This window comes from Sphaerodactylus townsendi, linkage group LG01 (genome assembly GCF_021028975.2).
Source record: "Sphaerodactylus townsendi isolate TG3544 linkage group LG01, MPM_Stown_v2.3, whole genome shotgun sequence".
Lineage (NCBI taxonomy): Eukaryota > Metazoa > Chordata > Lepidosauria > Squamata > Sphaerodactylidae > Sphaerodactylus > Sphaerodactylus townsendi.
This window is the reverse complement of record NC_059425.1, coordinates 159,944,101-159,959,383: the sequence shown is the minus strand read 5'-3', so window position 1 is coordinate 159,959,383 and position 15,283 is coordinate 159,944,101. Positions and strand designations below refer to the sequence as shown.

Below are 15,283 nucleotides of genomic sequence, written 5' to 3'. Positions count from 1 at the left end.
AAGGAGAAGGATGAGTGGAGCAGGAGAGCTGGGTCGGACAAGAGCTTTTAAGAAAAGAGGAAATCTGCTTGTCTTGGCTATTCCTCAGTACAACACACCATCTAGCATTTGGTTTGTTTTCTGTCCCCATCTCTGTCGGTGTACTACCAATAGTTCAGGTCTGAAAACTAGTGAGGCCATAATTCTGTCTTGTTTGCTCACACATCAATGTTGTCACATCACTACTTTTTGATGCTTTGTTTTAAAACGCTTTTACCCACCAAGCAGGATAAGGTATCTAGTAAAATAACTGACAGCCAACAATGAAGTAAGAATCACACAAGTTTTAGGCGGGGCAGCACCCACGCTTTTACCGTTGCCCAAGAAGTGCTTACAGTGATTCAGGTGGAGGGGGGGCTGCTTACAGCCCCATGAGTCTACCTACAAAATGGCGTACGGGGGGGGGGAATGGAACAGAAGGGGCTAATGCCCCAGATGCCACTCAAATGTGTAATGTGGGGAGCGAACATTTGGCCATCATACCCCCTCCAAGAGCAAGGAGCTGCAGTGGGCCACCCACCACGCCGGAGTTGCTTCCCCCCACACCTGTCTGAGCCTCTGCTGGCTGCTGCCAACCTCCCCACTCCTAAAATAGCAAGAAAGTTTCCGAGGCCTGTGACTGAAGCTCTTCTGTTTTTGTGCTTGGTCCACTAAGTCCCCCAAAAGACCAGAGCTTTTTGGTCTTTTTGGCCAAGGAAGGGGCCTTCGAAGCCTGCCTACCACCACCATGCCTCTCCTGCTGGCACCCAGAGCCTTGGAGGCTCCCACTTGCCCTATCCTGCTCCCTGTTCTCCTACCCCATTCTTCCACAACCCAAGAAAATGTTGCTGGTGCTCTGGGCTGGCCAACTTTGAGCAGACTCCTGCAGCCTCCTCCTGCTCGGCCCAAGTTTACAGATTTAGACTGGCTTGGAAGGGGCCACTCCTGGGAGAGCACTTGATTCTAGCAATAGAGGCTAGCAGGAGGGCGGCTAATTGAGAAAGTGGCTTAGAAGGGGGCGTGATTTCACTTCTTGGCTTAGGTATTGTTTTCGGTCGGTCTGTCCCTGTACCAACATAGGTAAAGGTAAGTCCTATGTCAGTGGTGGCGAACCTTTGGCACTCCAGATGTTATGGACTACAATTCCCATCAGCCCCGGCATCCTGGCCAATTGCCCATGCTGGCAGGGGCTGATGGGAATTGTAGTCCATAACATCTGGAGTGCCAAAGGTTCGCCACCACGGTCCTATGTGTATGGAAAGGCTAAAGACCACTGATCCAGGAATAAAACAGCATCTAATGAGCTTCCTCTGCTGGCTGTCTTCTAGCTGGAAAGAGGACTACTAGCAGGGATGTGAGGCACACAAATGAGTGTAGTATTTTTAGTGGATATGCTAGTTGCATATTGGAGTGGATGTGTCATTGTAGATTTTTAAATACTCAAGGAGACAATCTGAACAAAGTGTGTGTGTTCTGTCAAGTCACAGCTGACTAATGGCAACCATGTAGGGTTTTCAGGGCAAGAGGCATTTGGTGGTGGTTTACCACTGCCCGCCTCCGCATCGGCTGTGAGAATTCTGAAAGAACTGTGACTAGCCCAAGGTCACCCAGCAGACTTCATGTGGAGGAGTGGGGAATCAAACTCAGTTCTACAAATTAGAGCCCACCGCTCTTTACTATGCCACGTTGTACTTAGCAGTTGTCAAGCTTAGATACCCTGTCTCCAGAGCCTTACTCAAGGTCGTTCATAAAATAAAAATGCAAAAAAAATCATAAAAATTATCGATGAGGCACAAAATAACCTAAATACGTAAACATAACAGACACAATACAGCTAAAAACCTAGGAAAACCTTTTTCAGCCTCTGCTGAAAAAAAAAACTTTGGGTGACTAAGGAAGAGTAAGGTGCTAGGTGTGCTTCTTGGGGGAGGGCTGTGCAAAGGTGAAGTGCCACCACTGAAAATCTTGTGCCAAATCAGATGAAAAGTATTGGTAGTGCTAAAATGCCTAGTGTGGTGGCGAACCTTTGGCACTCCAGATGTTATGGACTACAATTCCCATCAGCCCCTGCCAGCATGGCCAATTGGCCATGCTGGCAGGGGCTGATGGGAATTGTAGTCCATAACATCTGGAGTGCCAAAGTAGAATGGAAACTGCATGACTTTGTCAGTAGGTGGAGCTGTTATTACTTGGAAATATAAAGGACATTCTGGTTAAAGCAACAGCAGCCTTTTGAGTTAACCACGAAAATGGAGAGGGGACAACTTTACTTGCACATTATTACTGTATTCTAATATGTTTTAATTTGAGCAAAAAGTGGGAAGAATGTTTAGAATCTAGAATACTGGATGTTGGAAAGGAATTAATGGCAGCAGTTCAAGTGTTTATACTGGGAATGCTCCCATATGCAGCTCCATTCTAGCATAGAACACTGACCCTTCTAAAGCTGACAGAATAACAGATCTCTACTTATGCCCCCAAGTCTTGTCAACAGCCATAATTTTGGCCTTGTGTTGTTCTGATTCAGACTGAGTTAAATCACTAGGAGAAATCAGCAGTAAAAGATTTCAAGTAGGAGTCTATTTATGTAAGTGGAACTTAAAGCACTGTTGATTTGATATGATAAGTTCTAACTTAGATGGTCATGCACAGAGTGAGCGGCATTTATTTCTATGTGCATTTAAAAACTGATACAGCAACTTGTGCATAGAAGCACTGATATAGCAACTCTGTGTATCTAAAAATTGATATATCAATTAATTGTAGAATTTTAAATATAATATATATAATTTATATATGTATTTATATATATAATTTATATAGAGAGAATTTATACATAAATAAATACATACATACATAGAGAGAGAGAGAGAGTTTCTTCACATTAAGAACTCCAATTGTATTCCTACAGTAACCTTTTCCTTTCTATTTTGTATGGCCAGTTTCAACCATAAGCAATAACACAGATGTAGATTTAAGTAAAAATATATAGGTGGTCTAGCTGAATGTACATCAGTGAATCTGGGAGACTCAAAATCTGGGAAAGTCAGGTTCAAATCCCCACTTTGCACTAGAAGCTGGCTAGGAGACTTTTGGCCAGTCACATATTCTTAACTTACCCTACTTTCCACGGTTGTTGTGAAAATAAAATAGAGAACAGGAGAATAATGTAAGCAGCTTTAGGTCCCCATCAGTGCATAACAAAAGTAATGTAAACACAACGTTTCATTGTTATTAATGTGGCAGACTCTTAAAAGCATGCTTGAACCAATACATATTTAACAACATACAGACTGTAAATACGTATTTAATTGAACCCACAATCTCCCAACTCCTGATTTGTTACTTGAACTCTAAATGGCTCAGAAATGTTTTTATAGCTGCTGCTCCAGAGTGAATTTATTTTGCCTTTTAGATTGAGAATGGACCACTTTTGTATTCGGGGGAGGGGGGATATATTATTCTGCAGATAGTGTTCCTAGGTGTATATGTATATTCTGCTTTTTGCCTGAAGAGATTCTAAAGCAGCTTAAAACAATTCTTCCTGGGAACTGAATTTTGGATTTTTTTTTTAGTGTTCTTGAGATATATATATAAAACTAAATAGCTCTTCCTTGTGAAAGAGAAAGACAAATTAGGACACCATTCTTCAAATGGTGTATAATGTAAGGCTCTCTCTGGGGAAAAAAGGAAATGACATTTATTTTTTCAAATTTTAAAGAAATGATACAGTCAAATAATAATTCCTCTTCAAGCAAATTATCCTGGAGCATTTTAAAGAATATAAGAAGTGTGTCCATAAAATAGTGTATGTACCATAAAAGCCAATTTATTTTCAGACTTCTGAAACAACTACATTGGCCTGCAATGAAAATATCATACAATTTAATGGCTTTCATACCTGATTGTGATAAATGGAGAATGTGTTTTCTACCAGAACAAAGAAATGAGATAAGAGGATGTAGTGGTTGGCCAGGGTAGAACAGAATAAGACTGGCTGAGACCAGTTGAACTGAGGAACTAGGCTAAAGGGCAAGATTGTACATACTGAGCATGCTTAATGAGCTAATGCATATTAACTTTTACACCACAGCTTGAATAAGGGGCGTCAGGGTCGGAGCAAGGGGGAATGGCACCCAGGGTAAGTGTGCGCTCTGCGCCCCTGCCACTCTCCCACCCGCCCCGGAACGCCCACACACTGGCACATGCCTGGTATGTCACGCATCCTTCCGCCACCTTGGTGCTACGCCACTGAGAGGTGTTGATAATGAACATACAGAAGGAATATGGGAGGGGGCAACATATCAAGGAGTGACAGGTTAACAGGCGGACCGAAAAGTTGTGACTAAATACCCTTAGCCAATGGACGAACAGAGAGGATATGGTGAATTCAGGAGAAGGGAATAAACATGCAGTGGATATACTGTTTTGGCCGAGTCTACCCAAGCAGGGTGTCTCCCCTTTCTTTGCAAATAAAGCTACTTAAAACTCTCTTCTGTTGCCTTGATATTTGGTGAAGAAATATTGAGCACCCCATTGCCAATAACTCAATGTTTTGTTTCCAACACTTACATTTTAAGTTGTGGGAGGGAGGAACTTGTAGTTCAGCCGTAAACTTGCTAAGAGACGTTGGACTGGTGCTTTTCCCTTCAGGAAGTTGAAAAAGAAGTATCCAATAAAGGAAATAGAATAACTATGGTATCTGACTGGGTATGAAATATGGCCAGTAAATACACACACGCAACAACCCTGGCTGCCTTCTGGATTTCCTCCCTCCCAGCCAAGAGATATTTTTGTCACCCGCATCTGGAGCCAGTGGAGAATGTCTTACTCGATTTATTTAATTTGACAAACAAGCACAAAGATAAAACCCAAGACAAGCTAGCTGCTAGAACAAAAGCAAAATTATGGCCGAAATCCCATGGCCACTTGCCTAGAAGGAAGACTTACTGGCCACAATGCAGCTCACGTCTCATTAAGACTTAAGCAAATTTAGGATGGCACTTATGCCAGCTAGTTTTTAACTGCAGTGGATTCCGCACAGTAGATTGATAACGAGTTGCAATCGTTATCAATCTGCTGTGCAGAATGAGCCTGCTCTTTCTAAAGAGTCCTCCTTTGTCCTTACCTCAAAAACAGCCTCCATCCTGCTTCCCTGAAGGCAGTTTGCTAAAGCTTTGCCTCCAGTAAACATTAAAAGGACTGCAGTGCAGACCTAAGCAGCACTGCCTTATCCAGAGTTTTCCGTTGGCTCATTCCGCACAGCAGATTTATAACGAGCTGCAACAGTTCTAAATGAATCCGTTTTCAAAACGAGTTCATTTATAACTAATGCAACCTGTCATAAATATACTGCGCGGAATAAAGCCTTGATATGCTGCGCGGAATAAAGCCTTCCTGTTGCAATCCCGCGGGTGGAGAGTGGGGGTGGGCAGCCGACTGCGGAAATGGGTTTTGGTGGGTTGGTTTGTAAACATGGATACCCTGTTTCCCCGAATATAAGACATCCCCGGAAAATAAGACGTAGTGGAGGTTTTGCTGAAGTGCGAAATATAAGACATCCCCCAAAAGTAAGACGTAGCAAAGTTTTTGTTTGGAAGCATGCCTGACGAACAGAATACAGAAATATAAGACATCCCCTGAAAATAAGACATAGCGCATCTTTGGGAGCAAAAATCAATATAAGACACTGTCTTATATTCGGGGAAACACGGTAGGTGCCTTCGATTAAACTCCCTTGCAGCAAACGATCCCTTCAGCAAGGAACGGAGACCCCCTTTCACTCCCTCCATAGCTAAGGAAGCCCCTTCATCCCCTCTTCTCCCTTTTTTGCTGAGGGGCTTCTGAGGCTAGTAGTGATTCCAATACTAACCTTTCCAGTGAGGCTTATAAGACTGGCAGTTTAGTGGAGACCGTGCTGCAACTGGAAGATGGGCGTGCAAAACCTCACCGCGCTGCCTTTTTGCAAATCCCGCCTCTCGTAGGCCCGGCCCAGCGGAACAAGATGGCGGCCCTCGTCCCCGCCCATCATGCTTCGCGGGCCGCCCCAGTTCCTTCCGGATTCAGGAGAAGGCGGGCGATGGTGTCTCCGGGTTCGTGTTGGAGAAGGAAGTTTGTTTCTTTTTAATGCGAGAGAAAGCAGGGAAGCCGTCGGAGGACCGCTATGAGCCGCCATCCCCGTCTGAATGCCCTGTGGCTGCCCGCCGTCTTGTGTCTGGTGTTTGGGTCTCCAGGGTCGGGTGCGCGGAGACCCTCGCCTCATCCTGGAGAGCAGCACCGGGGAAAGCATCGGCTGCACTACGGTGAGCGGGTGTCGGAGAGGGGCTGGCTGCTTCCATCCTCTCCCAAGCGGGATACCCAAGAACGGAGGGCGGCATCCTCGAACTCGTGGCCAGGCGAGGGGGAGAAGAAGGGTCCTTCCTAAAACGAGGGCTGAGTTTTAGATACGGAGCGGGAGCGGGACAGAAAAGAGAGGGAAGCTTCGTTTCCCGGTTATGCCTGTGTGTGGTCGTCGATGTGAGGAGCAGTGTGGTGTAGTGGTTTTGGGAGATCCTAGTTCAAATCCCGGCTTTGTCAATTCTACTGTGAAACCCGTTGGGTGACCTTGGGCCAGTCAGTGTGTTTCAGTCTGATCTACCTCACAGTTATGAAGATATTTCCCCACTTACCGTAAGCCCCGCGCTACTTGAGGAGAGTAGCGCGGCGTTCCTCCTCCCTCCCCACGGCAGGGGCGGCCACAGTGCAGCCGCCCCGACGCTGCCGCTGTCGCGCCCCCTTAGAGAGCAGCGCGCGGCATAGGGGGGATGGAAGGGAGTGGGGAAAGGCCCTATGGGGAGAATAGTTTATAGCGCTCTAATTTTCTGGGGAAAAGGGGAGATGTGGGCCCCTTCTGCAATGCAGAATAATGCACTTCCAGTCCACTTTCACAATTGTTTGAAAGTGAATTTTGCTCTCCCACATAGTAAAATCAAAGTGCATTGAAAGTGCATTATTCTGCATGCGCGGAAGGGACCAAAGATGCACTAAATAAATAAGACTTTGCTGAGGTATAAGGGCAAGGCTTTGTACTAACGGTATCCTTCCTTCCTTCCTTCCTTCCTTCCTTCCTTCCTTCCTTCCTTCCTTCCTTCCTTCCTTCCTTCCTTCCTTCCTTCCTTCCTTCCTTCCTTCCTTCCTTCCTTCCTTCCTTCCTTCCTTCCTTCCTTCCTTCCTTCCTTCCTTCCTTCCTTCCTTCCTTCCTTCCTTCCTTCCTCTGTTGTTGTTTTTCCTTTTACCGTTGAAGTTGCAGATTGAATAGTATATGGCTCATTCCACACGGGCCAAAAACAGCAGTGGGAAAATGGTGTAAAAGGGTTTAAAACGGTGTAAAGGGGTTTATACTGTTTTCACACCACTGTTTTTGGCCCATGCGGAATCAGCCCATGATTTTAGGCAGAGGACTCCTCATGTATACAGAGATGCTGTAGTGGTGATTGGGAGGGGGAAATGACTTATTTTGTCTGCTTTACTTTTTTTAGTCCTTTCTCTCCAAACTTTTGCTGGAGTCAGCTCACAACATACCAGACATATTATATACAGACATTTGACAGTACAAATTAAAAAAGGTTTCCAACATTTTTGCAGTGGTAAATTTCTTCATCCTAAACCTTCACAGATTGAAAGAGTCAGTAGCCTAAAACAGTTAGCAGTGTGAGGGGTAGTCGGTCCACTAATTTGGCCTTGACAATTGTGACAAACTACTCCTGTCAGCTTGAAGGGAAATGGGAGCATTTGGGGTGCACACATTCTTATTAATGGTCCCAACAGTTTATGGGCAAGTCCTCGTTTTGAGGTTGGGTGAGTAGAAGAGCTCCTTCATGAGAATTCAATTTGAGTACATGTATGGGGGATGGGGCCATTGATGGCTTTGTCACTGCAGGAAAGCAGGTGGGGGATGCTGATAAGCAGAAGAGGGTGGCACATGTATTTGCCCTAGAGTTATTAATGGCTGAAGAGCTGTGCTTGCGGATAATACCAAACCTGACATAGCCATGTTTTTATCTCTATCACAGGACATGCAGGAAGTTGGTTATCTGCTGCATGGGGCAAGCTATAATAAATTCAGACATTAAAGAATACGCAGGTTAGATCCAGTGTCCCCATTTTGTTTCCAACAGAACATAATTACATATAAGTAGTAAATTCTCCTTACTTCCTGCAGATTTGAATCTGGACCACAGCTTCCCTTCCATCCCAATCTGAAACAGTCCTGAAGATACCATTTAGGGAAACCCATATGTTCTCGGGTATACATGTGGGTTTCCCAAACAGGGAAAATACTACCCCCCTCCCCACTCGCAGCAGTGTTGCAGTCTGGGATAATAATGTCTGAGGGGAGAGATTGAAATCCCTACTCCATGTGCGTTGTGGTCCTGATCTGAATAGGCAAAAGTGTATGTGGGAGTCAACCGTTCATGTATGACGATGCTACGTCTGACACAGTCTGTACTATGTAATGTGTGAATGGTGAGGTGACCATATGTACATAGAAAAAAAATTCAGTGAAACGTGCTTGTGGTAAAGTGAAGATGAGTTCCTCCGTGGTTGCCTGTCTTGCTCCTACCACCCCACCTCATTGGTAAATGGAAGCTTTGTAATAAACAGTTCACCGTTGCTATCCAGAGAGTTTCAACTGGTGGTGTAAGGGAAGGTGTGTGATGGTGGATTGCATAATAACAAAAATTGCAGAAGTTCTTTACTCCAGCTTTGGAAAACGTTTGTTTAATTTTCTGCTTTCTCCTTTTAGTAATACTAAACAAGTTCTTGTCACTACTTGTTTATATTTAAAATTAACCTTTTACCATTCAGCAATGTTGGATTAATTTGTTTCTTAACCAGTTGCTGTCTATACTTGCTGTAATGTTTGATTAATGAAGATTTTTAAAGCAAGAATAAAATAATGGTTTCGCTTGCGTTAGAAGTGAATCTTTCGTTTTGGTGATGACAACCTGGTTACTGTTACATTTATTTACATGCTACAACACCTTTTGTTGTGGCTTTAATCAAATTATGAAAATTGCAATTAGAAAATATGGTGAAAACTTGAAAATTGAAAAAAAAAAGGCTCCTCAATTTCTGGGCTGGTTCCTAGAGCCAAAGAAAATTTCTCAAGGCTTGCTTTGTATAGCTACTCTGTGGGAAGGAGAGAGCAGGTAATTACAGTCTCAGCAGAGAGTTGGCAATTTTTAAAAGAAAACCTTGGATTGGGGTGTGGAATACCTGGTTTCATTTCCTGGTGACTGTATCTTTCCAGTGAAATATCTGTGCTGTTCTACTTCTAACACTGCATTTTACAAGTTTACAGTGTGTACAGCTTCCCAGAACCCACCCACTTTCCTCAGTTTTACCCTGGTAAATTTTGAGACTTCCAATCAAATTTTGAGACTTCCAATCAAATTTTGAGACTTCCAATCAAATTTTTTTAAATTTTTATGTATGCAATCATTATAAACAAATACGGAATAGATGGGGGTACTATGTAAGTGCATTCAAGTTGAGACTGATTTATTGTAACCCCAGAAAGGAATTTTCAAAGCAAGTAACAAATGTGAAAAATGCCTTCCTTGGGGCCCTTCCGCTCATGCAGAATGATGCACTTTCAATCCCTTTTCAATGCACTTTGCATCTGGATTTCACTGTGCGGAATAGCAAAATCCACTTTGCTATTGGATTGAAAGTGCATTATTCTGCATGAGTGGAAGGGGCTTTGGTCTCCCATCCAATAATTGACCATGAGCAGGTTTCAAGTTCTTACAAAAGCAGGCTGTACCATGTTGTTTCCCCTCCCAAGTAGATAGATTGAATCTTTCTTTTTTAAATAATGTCTCTCACTGTGAAATGGGATAAGTTTGGTGAATATCTAGCTTTTTAATATATATTTAGTATGATCAATTTCTGGCTTATTAACAAGCAGACTATGTGATCATTCAGACAAATGTATAAAAATATGGCATTGTTTGCAAGTCATTTTTTAGGATTTTAACATGAGCTGGATATCTGAGTTATTAAAGTGTGCCTCAGTTCCTTGCATATTACCTCTTTAGCAAATCAATTTCATATATCTACTCAGAGCAGAATACTTGATTTGCTGGGGCTGATAGGCTAGATGTTATACTGCACTTTACTTCAAATCTGGGAGCCAAAATGACTTACAACACTGTTCTCTTTTTCCATTTTTTATTTCCAGAATGGTACGTTAGCCTGAAATAGAGTATCTAGCCCAGGGTCACCCAAAGGGCTTCCATGGCAGCATAGATATTTGAATCTGGGTCTTCCTGATTCTAGTCTGAAATACTTTGTAAGAAATGGAGATGAGGATCAAGTATGGTAGTTCTGTATTGATGATAAATAATTAGAATTCTGTTCCTTAGTGAATGAGACCACAATTGGTTTTCTACTGAAATACCCATTTTTATCAGTACACCCATGTTGTGCTGCAGAAATCTGTGGAATTTTGCTTTGTATACGTGGAGGTTTTTTATGCCTGGTTTCCAAGTAAGGATGAAAAAAGCGAGATTGTATTTGTGTTCCTACTTGGACAAATGTTCATTTGAGAATACCATCAAAACAGCAGAAGCATCCTAGTGGATTAGAAGCTTTTGGCTATTTTTTCACCCTGAGTTACTGATTCAAACTTGTTTTTGTCAAGGTAACATACTGGGCTATAAAGTTCATTGTCCAATCTGTGGAGAAGGAGAATCCTAAAAAAAAAGAGTATTCATTTTTTTGTTAAACTTTCTTATTTTTCTTGCAGAAAGTCTGGGTTCTGTTCTGTCAGACTATGACATTCTTTCTGTGTCCAGTATCCAACAACACTCTGTAAGAAGAAGAGACCTGCAGCCCGAGTCCCATATAGAGCGACTCCTGAGCTTTTCAGCATTGCATAGGTAATAAAACATTAACAGTGAGACATGTGCCTTAGTATTGTTATCTTATTGAGTATTTGGCTTGTTACTTCCAACCTTCATTGTTTACTAGTCGTTGTGAGTCTTTAGCTTCACTGGGGCCCCTTGCGCACATGCAGAATAGTGCACTTTCAATCCACTTTCACAATTGTTTGCAAGTGGATTTTACTATTCTGCACAGCTGCCAAGTGCTTTGAAAGTGGATTGAAAGTGCATTGTTCTGCATGTGCGCAAGGGGCCTGAGAGATTATCATGCATTTGTTCCAAGAAGACTAGGCTAAGAGTACAGTTGAATCAGGAATCTGTTACTGTATTTTCTCCAGTACTGCCCTTCCACTGCTGATGTTTGCCATTGTGTTTTCTCTGGCATAAGGAGGGAGGCATGTCTTCTGACTTTTTTCTAGCAAGACAAAACTTGGGCTTGGCCTGACCCTGCTAGATTGAGGAGTAGGATCTTGAATTGGATGTCATAGTGAATTTTATAGAAATATGACACTTCTGAGGCCAGTGGTGCAGCACCAAGAGGGCAGGGGGGTGCGTGATGGTGCAAGGGCGTGGCAGGGGCACAGGGCGCAGTTCCCCCCCGCTCTGGCCCTGTCTGAGGCTCCTCCCCAGTTGAGACACAACTCACTGCTTTCCTACAAACCTTTGAGGCACAGAGTGGCATCAGGAGATGTCCTGCCTTTCTCCTAACATTAGAGAAAGGTGGGAACTTTTGATGCCATGCTTAGCTTTTGCTGTATTTTGATAATGGGAGCACTAGTTGTGCTTTTGTGAATGCACTTGAAGCTGTTTGTACATAATGAATTTTTCGTGCTTCCTAATCCGTAGTAGCAGCATTGCATTACATCAGAATTTCTGCATGCTATATTACTGTTAAATGATCAATTATGCTATGGAAAAAAGAATGTTATTGATGTATTTCTTATGAGCTTTGACTGATATTTCAGAAGTTGATCAACATTGGTTTAGAACCTTTATTAGGAGTGAAAAAGTAATTTTAAGGTTTTTGTAATGTAAGAGGATTAGCCCGTTCTTTGATTTCTGCTAGAAAGACAAATGCATGAAATGTTTACACATATCTGCTGTTTTAGTATCTGAACTTTTAAGCAGAAGTTCTAAATCGGTGTTAATAATTCATAGGTACATTTTTTCTACCTAACCTTCTAGAAAGTCTGGGCATTAAAAAGCAATTGATTTATACATTACAAGGATGGGGTGGAGAAACTGTTGTAGCTGCTCATACAAATGTCCTTTTTCTGTAATAAATGTCCTTTTTGTTCTCTGACATAAATTCCGCAGGATTCAATAAAGGAAAATTATGCAGGAATTTATGTGGCATTGCATATGTATGATGTGTAAGAGCTGGCATGTTCTAGTCACAATAAACTTTTGAATAGGTAGAAGTGTTTTCTGAACCATGTTTTAATGATAAATGGGAACAAATTTTTTTACAGACATTTTGAACTATACTTAACATCATCAGTAGAACGTTTTCCAAAAAACTTTCAAGCGCTTATAGTGGATGGCCAAGGCAAGGAGAGAGAGTATCATGTACAATGGCAAGAATTTTTCACAGGACATGTTGTAGGTGAGTTTGAAATGGGATGCATGCAGGTAGGCAGAGCGGCTGTAACCTGGTAACTGTTTACAAAATCCTCAAATGATTTTTTTTAAAATGGGAAGTGATCTGATTAAAATATTCCTTATGCATCCTTTTCACCAGAAAAGTTAGTTGGAATGTGCGGGTAGATAAGTTGTAGTTTGTTTCTATCTAGTGGGAATTAACTCATTTCTACTCTCACTTTATGTTCAACAGGTAAGAGGCATTCCAAAGTCATTGCACATATAAGTGAAGATGACTTCACAGCAAGAATTAATACTGATGAAAAAGAATATAATGTTGAGGTACTCTCCTTTATTAGAACTTAATTCTAATCAATGCAGTTGTCAATAAATGAAAATTATACTTTTAGACTGGTCTTTTCATTTTCTCTGTATAAAGGGGCTATAAGGTGGGGGGTGGGGGTGGGGAGGCACCACCCAGAAGGGGTCAGCCATATGCCTGAGTACAGAGGGTGAATTTAGTCAGGTGCCTAAACTCCTTTGTGGGGTAGAGTGTTCCAAAGCACTGAGACCACCACAGAGAAGTTAAAGCTGTCTTCCTTCTAGCTGAATATTAAATATTCTAAAGACACAGTAGCATTGTTGAATATCTATTCAAGTTGTTCAAACTTGACGTGGGGATGGAGCAGCAGTATAGCCTGCTGTTGTCAAGGAGACTGTGATAGTACTTCTTGGAGTTCAGTTAACTGACTGAAGTTACAAACTTAAACATAAATGTTGATTTTGCAAGAAAACTGAGTGTTACTGTGGGGTATCGGTAAAGACTTGAGACGTGTAATGCTTGCAGTACATCACACACTTGTTTGAGAGTTAATCTCATTTAAATAGGGTTTATTTCTGAGTGTGTTAGGATAACCTTTAAGACTGTGGTCCTATTTCTACTTCATTGAGAATTTCTTGGAAATCAGTGAAACATGCTGAAATCTATAGAGCAATTTCTGCTGAGGCTGAACACTACAAGCTAAGGGGGATGTTTATGGTTAGTGTTGTCCTGTCGGGTTCAGGTCTTAGGAGATTGGTTTTTTCTCCCACATAGGAAACTCTCTTTGTGCTTTGCTTGAACGAAATCAGAGCCAACCACTGCTGAAGCAACAAAATCAGAAATCAGGCAAAGGAGTTTTACTCCATTTTTCTCTCTCCCTGACAAACTTGACTTAGCAAATTGTGGCAGCAACAAAGGGTTGAGTGAAATCATGTTTGTGACCTTTCCCCAACTTTTTTGTATTAATTAACCAAAGGCAATGCAAAGCTTCTGGTAGATAAAGCAACAATTAATACAATTGATTTGTATAATATGCAAATTGGGGTGGCTGGGCTGAGGGCCTTAAAATACGGCCAGTTTAAATATGTATAATGAGTCCAATGTTTTTTTATTTTTCCAATTGTTCAGAGGAAAGAAAACCTAACATTTCTAGGCATGTTTTTTGAAGGAGCACTACAAGTACATTTGAATAAGTATTAAGAGAGTAGAATGAAGTGGTAAGAAAAAGCGATTACTGTCACTAATTGTATTTTCTATTTAAAGTTACTTTTTTTTTTCCTTCCCTGGGTGGTAGCCCCTATGGAGGTTTCTTAATAATTCAAAGGATGAAAGACTTCTGGTCTACAAATCGGAAGATATTAAGGATGTCTCCCGCTTGCAATCTCCGAAAGTGTGTGGCTATGTTAATTTAGAGGATGAAAACCTGTTGGGTGTTGGGATGAATGATAGAACATCAAATGAAAGTAAGTGCCCAAATAGTGACCACAGATTCTTTCACTGTTGTACACAGGAGTCTTTTTGTTTTTTAAGAAGAGTGAAGAGAGACTTTTGGATTTATATCCCCCCTTTCTCTCCTGTAGGAGGTTCAAAGGGGCTTACAATCTCCTTGCCCTCCCCCCCCCCCCCCCCCAACAAACACCCTGTGAGGTGGGTGGGACTGAGATTGCTCTGAAGAACTGTGACTAGGCCAAGGTCACCCAGCTGGTGTGTGTTGGAGTATACAGGCTAATCTGAATTCCCCAGATAAGCCCGCTCAAGTGGCAGAGTGCGGAATCAAACCCGGTTCCTCCAGATTAGAATGCACCTGCTCTTAACCACTACCCCACTGCTGCTTAAAACAGCTAATGCAAAGTACTAGATTTACCCTAATGTATCATGACTTCAGTGATTGGCTATTTTATTTTAACTGAATGCTGCACATACTTTTAAAGTAGTTTTCTCGACTTGACATGTATCTGTATGCAGAAGTGTTTAGAACTGACCTATGTAGACTTTTACAACACCTGTTTAAGAATAATGAAGTAGATGTTTTGATGTCTGTTGCTGTAATGTTATGTTATTTGATTCAGTGTAAGGGATGTCCTGAACGCTGTGATCTTTAGCAACTTCTAAATTGTCACCATAGTGAAAGTCTCTCGGCGAAAAAGAACTGTTCCGGATCCCTTGAGGAATACCTGCCGGATGTTAGTAGTAGCCGATCATCGCTTCTTTAAGCACATGGGCCGTGGGGAAGAAAGCACCACGATTAATTACTTAGTAAGTATGCCTGCCTGCTGCTAATTCTTTGAGGAAGCTAGACCACGGATCAGAGTACATTGTAGTAGTTAGAATGTGATTCTTTAAGGTATGATAAATATTTGTAAGTACTATTCGGCTGGTGTCAAGAAACTGGGTTCCACTATCCAGTTTCTTGTTCATTCAAACATTGGCTCAG

At 42.1% G+C, this 15,283-nt stretch overlaps 1 protein-coding gene and 1 long non-coding RNA gene across 2 annotated transcripts in view; one reads left to right on the top strand and one right to left on the bottom strand.

The window, feature by feature from the left end:
- LOC125433720 overlaps positions 1-5,969 on the bottom strand; it is a 79,147-nt gene extending 73,178 nt beyond the window's left edge. Inside the window, exons 1-2 of the long non-coding RNA XR_007244658.1 lie at positions 5,891-5,969; positions 4,591-4,665 (exon numbers count right to left, since the gene is read on the bottom strand). This is a non-coding gene — a long non-coding RNA (uncharacterized LOC125433720). The remainder of the gene's footprint in view (positions 1-4,590; positions 4,666-5,890) is intronic.
- Positions 5,970-6,057: 88 nt separating this feature from the next.
- The window catches only part of ADAM17 (ADAM metallopeptidase domain 17), a 33,423-nt gene continuing 24,197 nt past the window's right edge, over positions 6,058-15,283 (top strand). The window contains exons 1-6 of the mRNA XM_048498452.1: positions 6,058-6,320; positions 10,811-10,943; positions 12,419-12,552; positions 12,781-12,869; positions 14,144-14,312; positions 14,975-15,105. Coding sequence (XP_048354409.1) covers positions 6,182-6,320; positions 10,811-10,943; positions 12,419-12,552; positions 12,781-12,869; positions 14,144-14,312; positions 14,975-15,105 — 795 coding nt within the window. The 5' untranslated portion in view covers positions 6,058-6,181. The remainder of the gene's footprint in view (positions 6,321-10,810; positions 10,944-12,418; positions 12,553-12,780; positions 12,870-14,143; positions 14,313-14,974; positions 15,106-15,283) is intronic.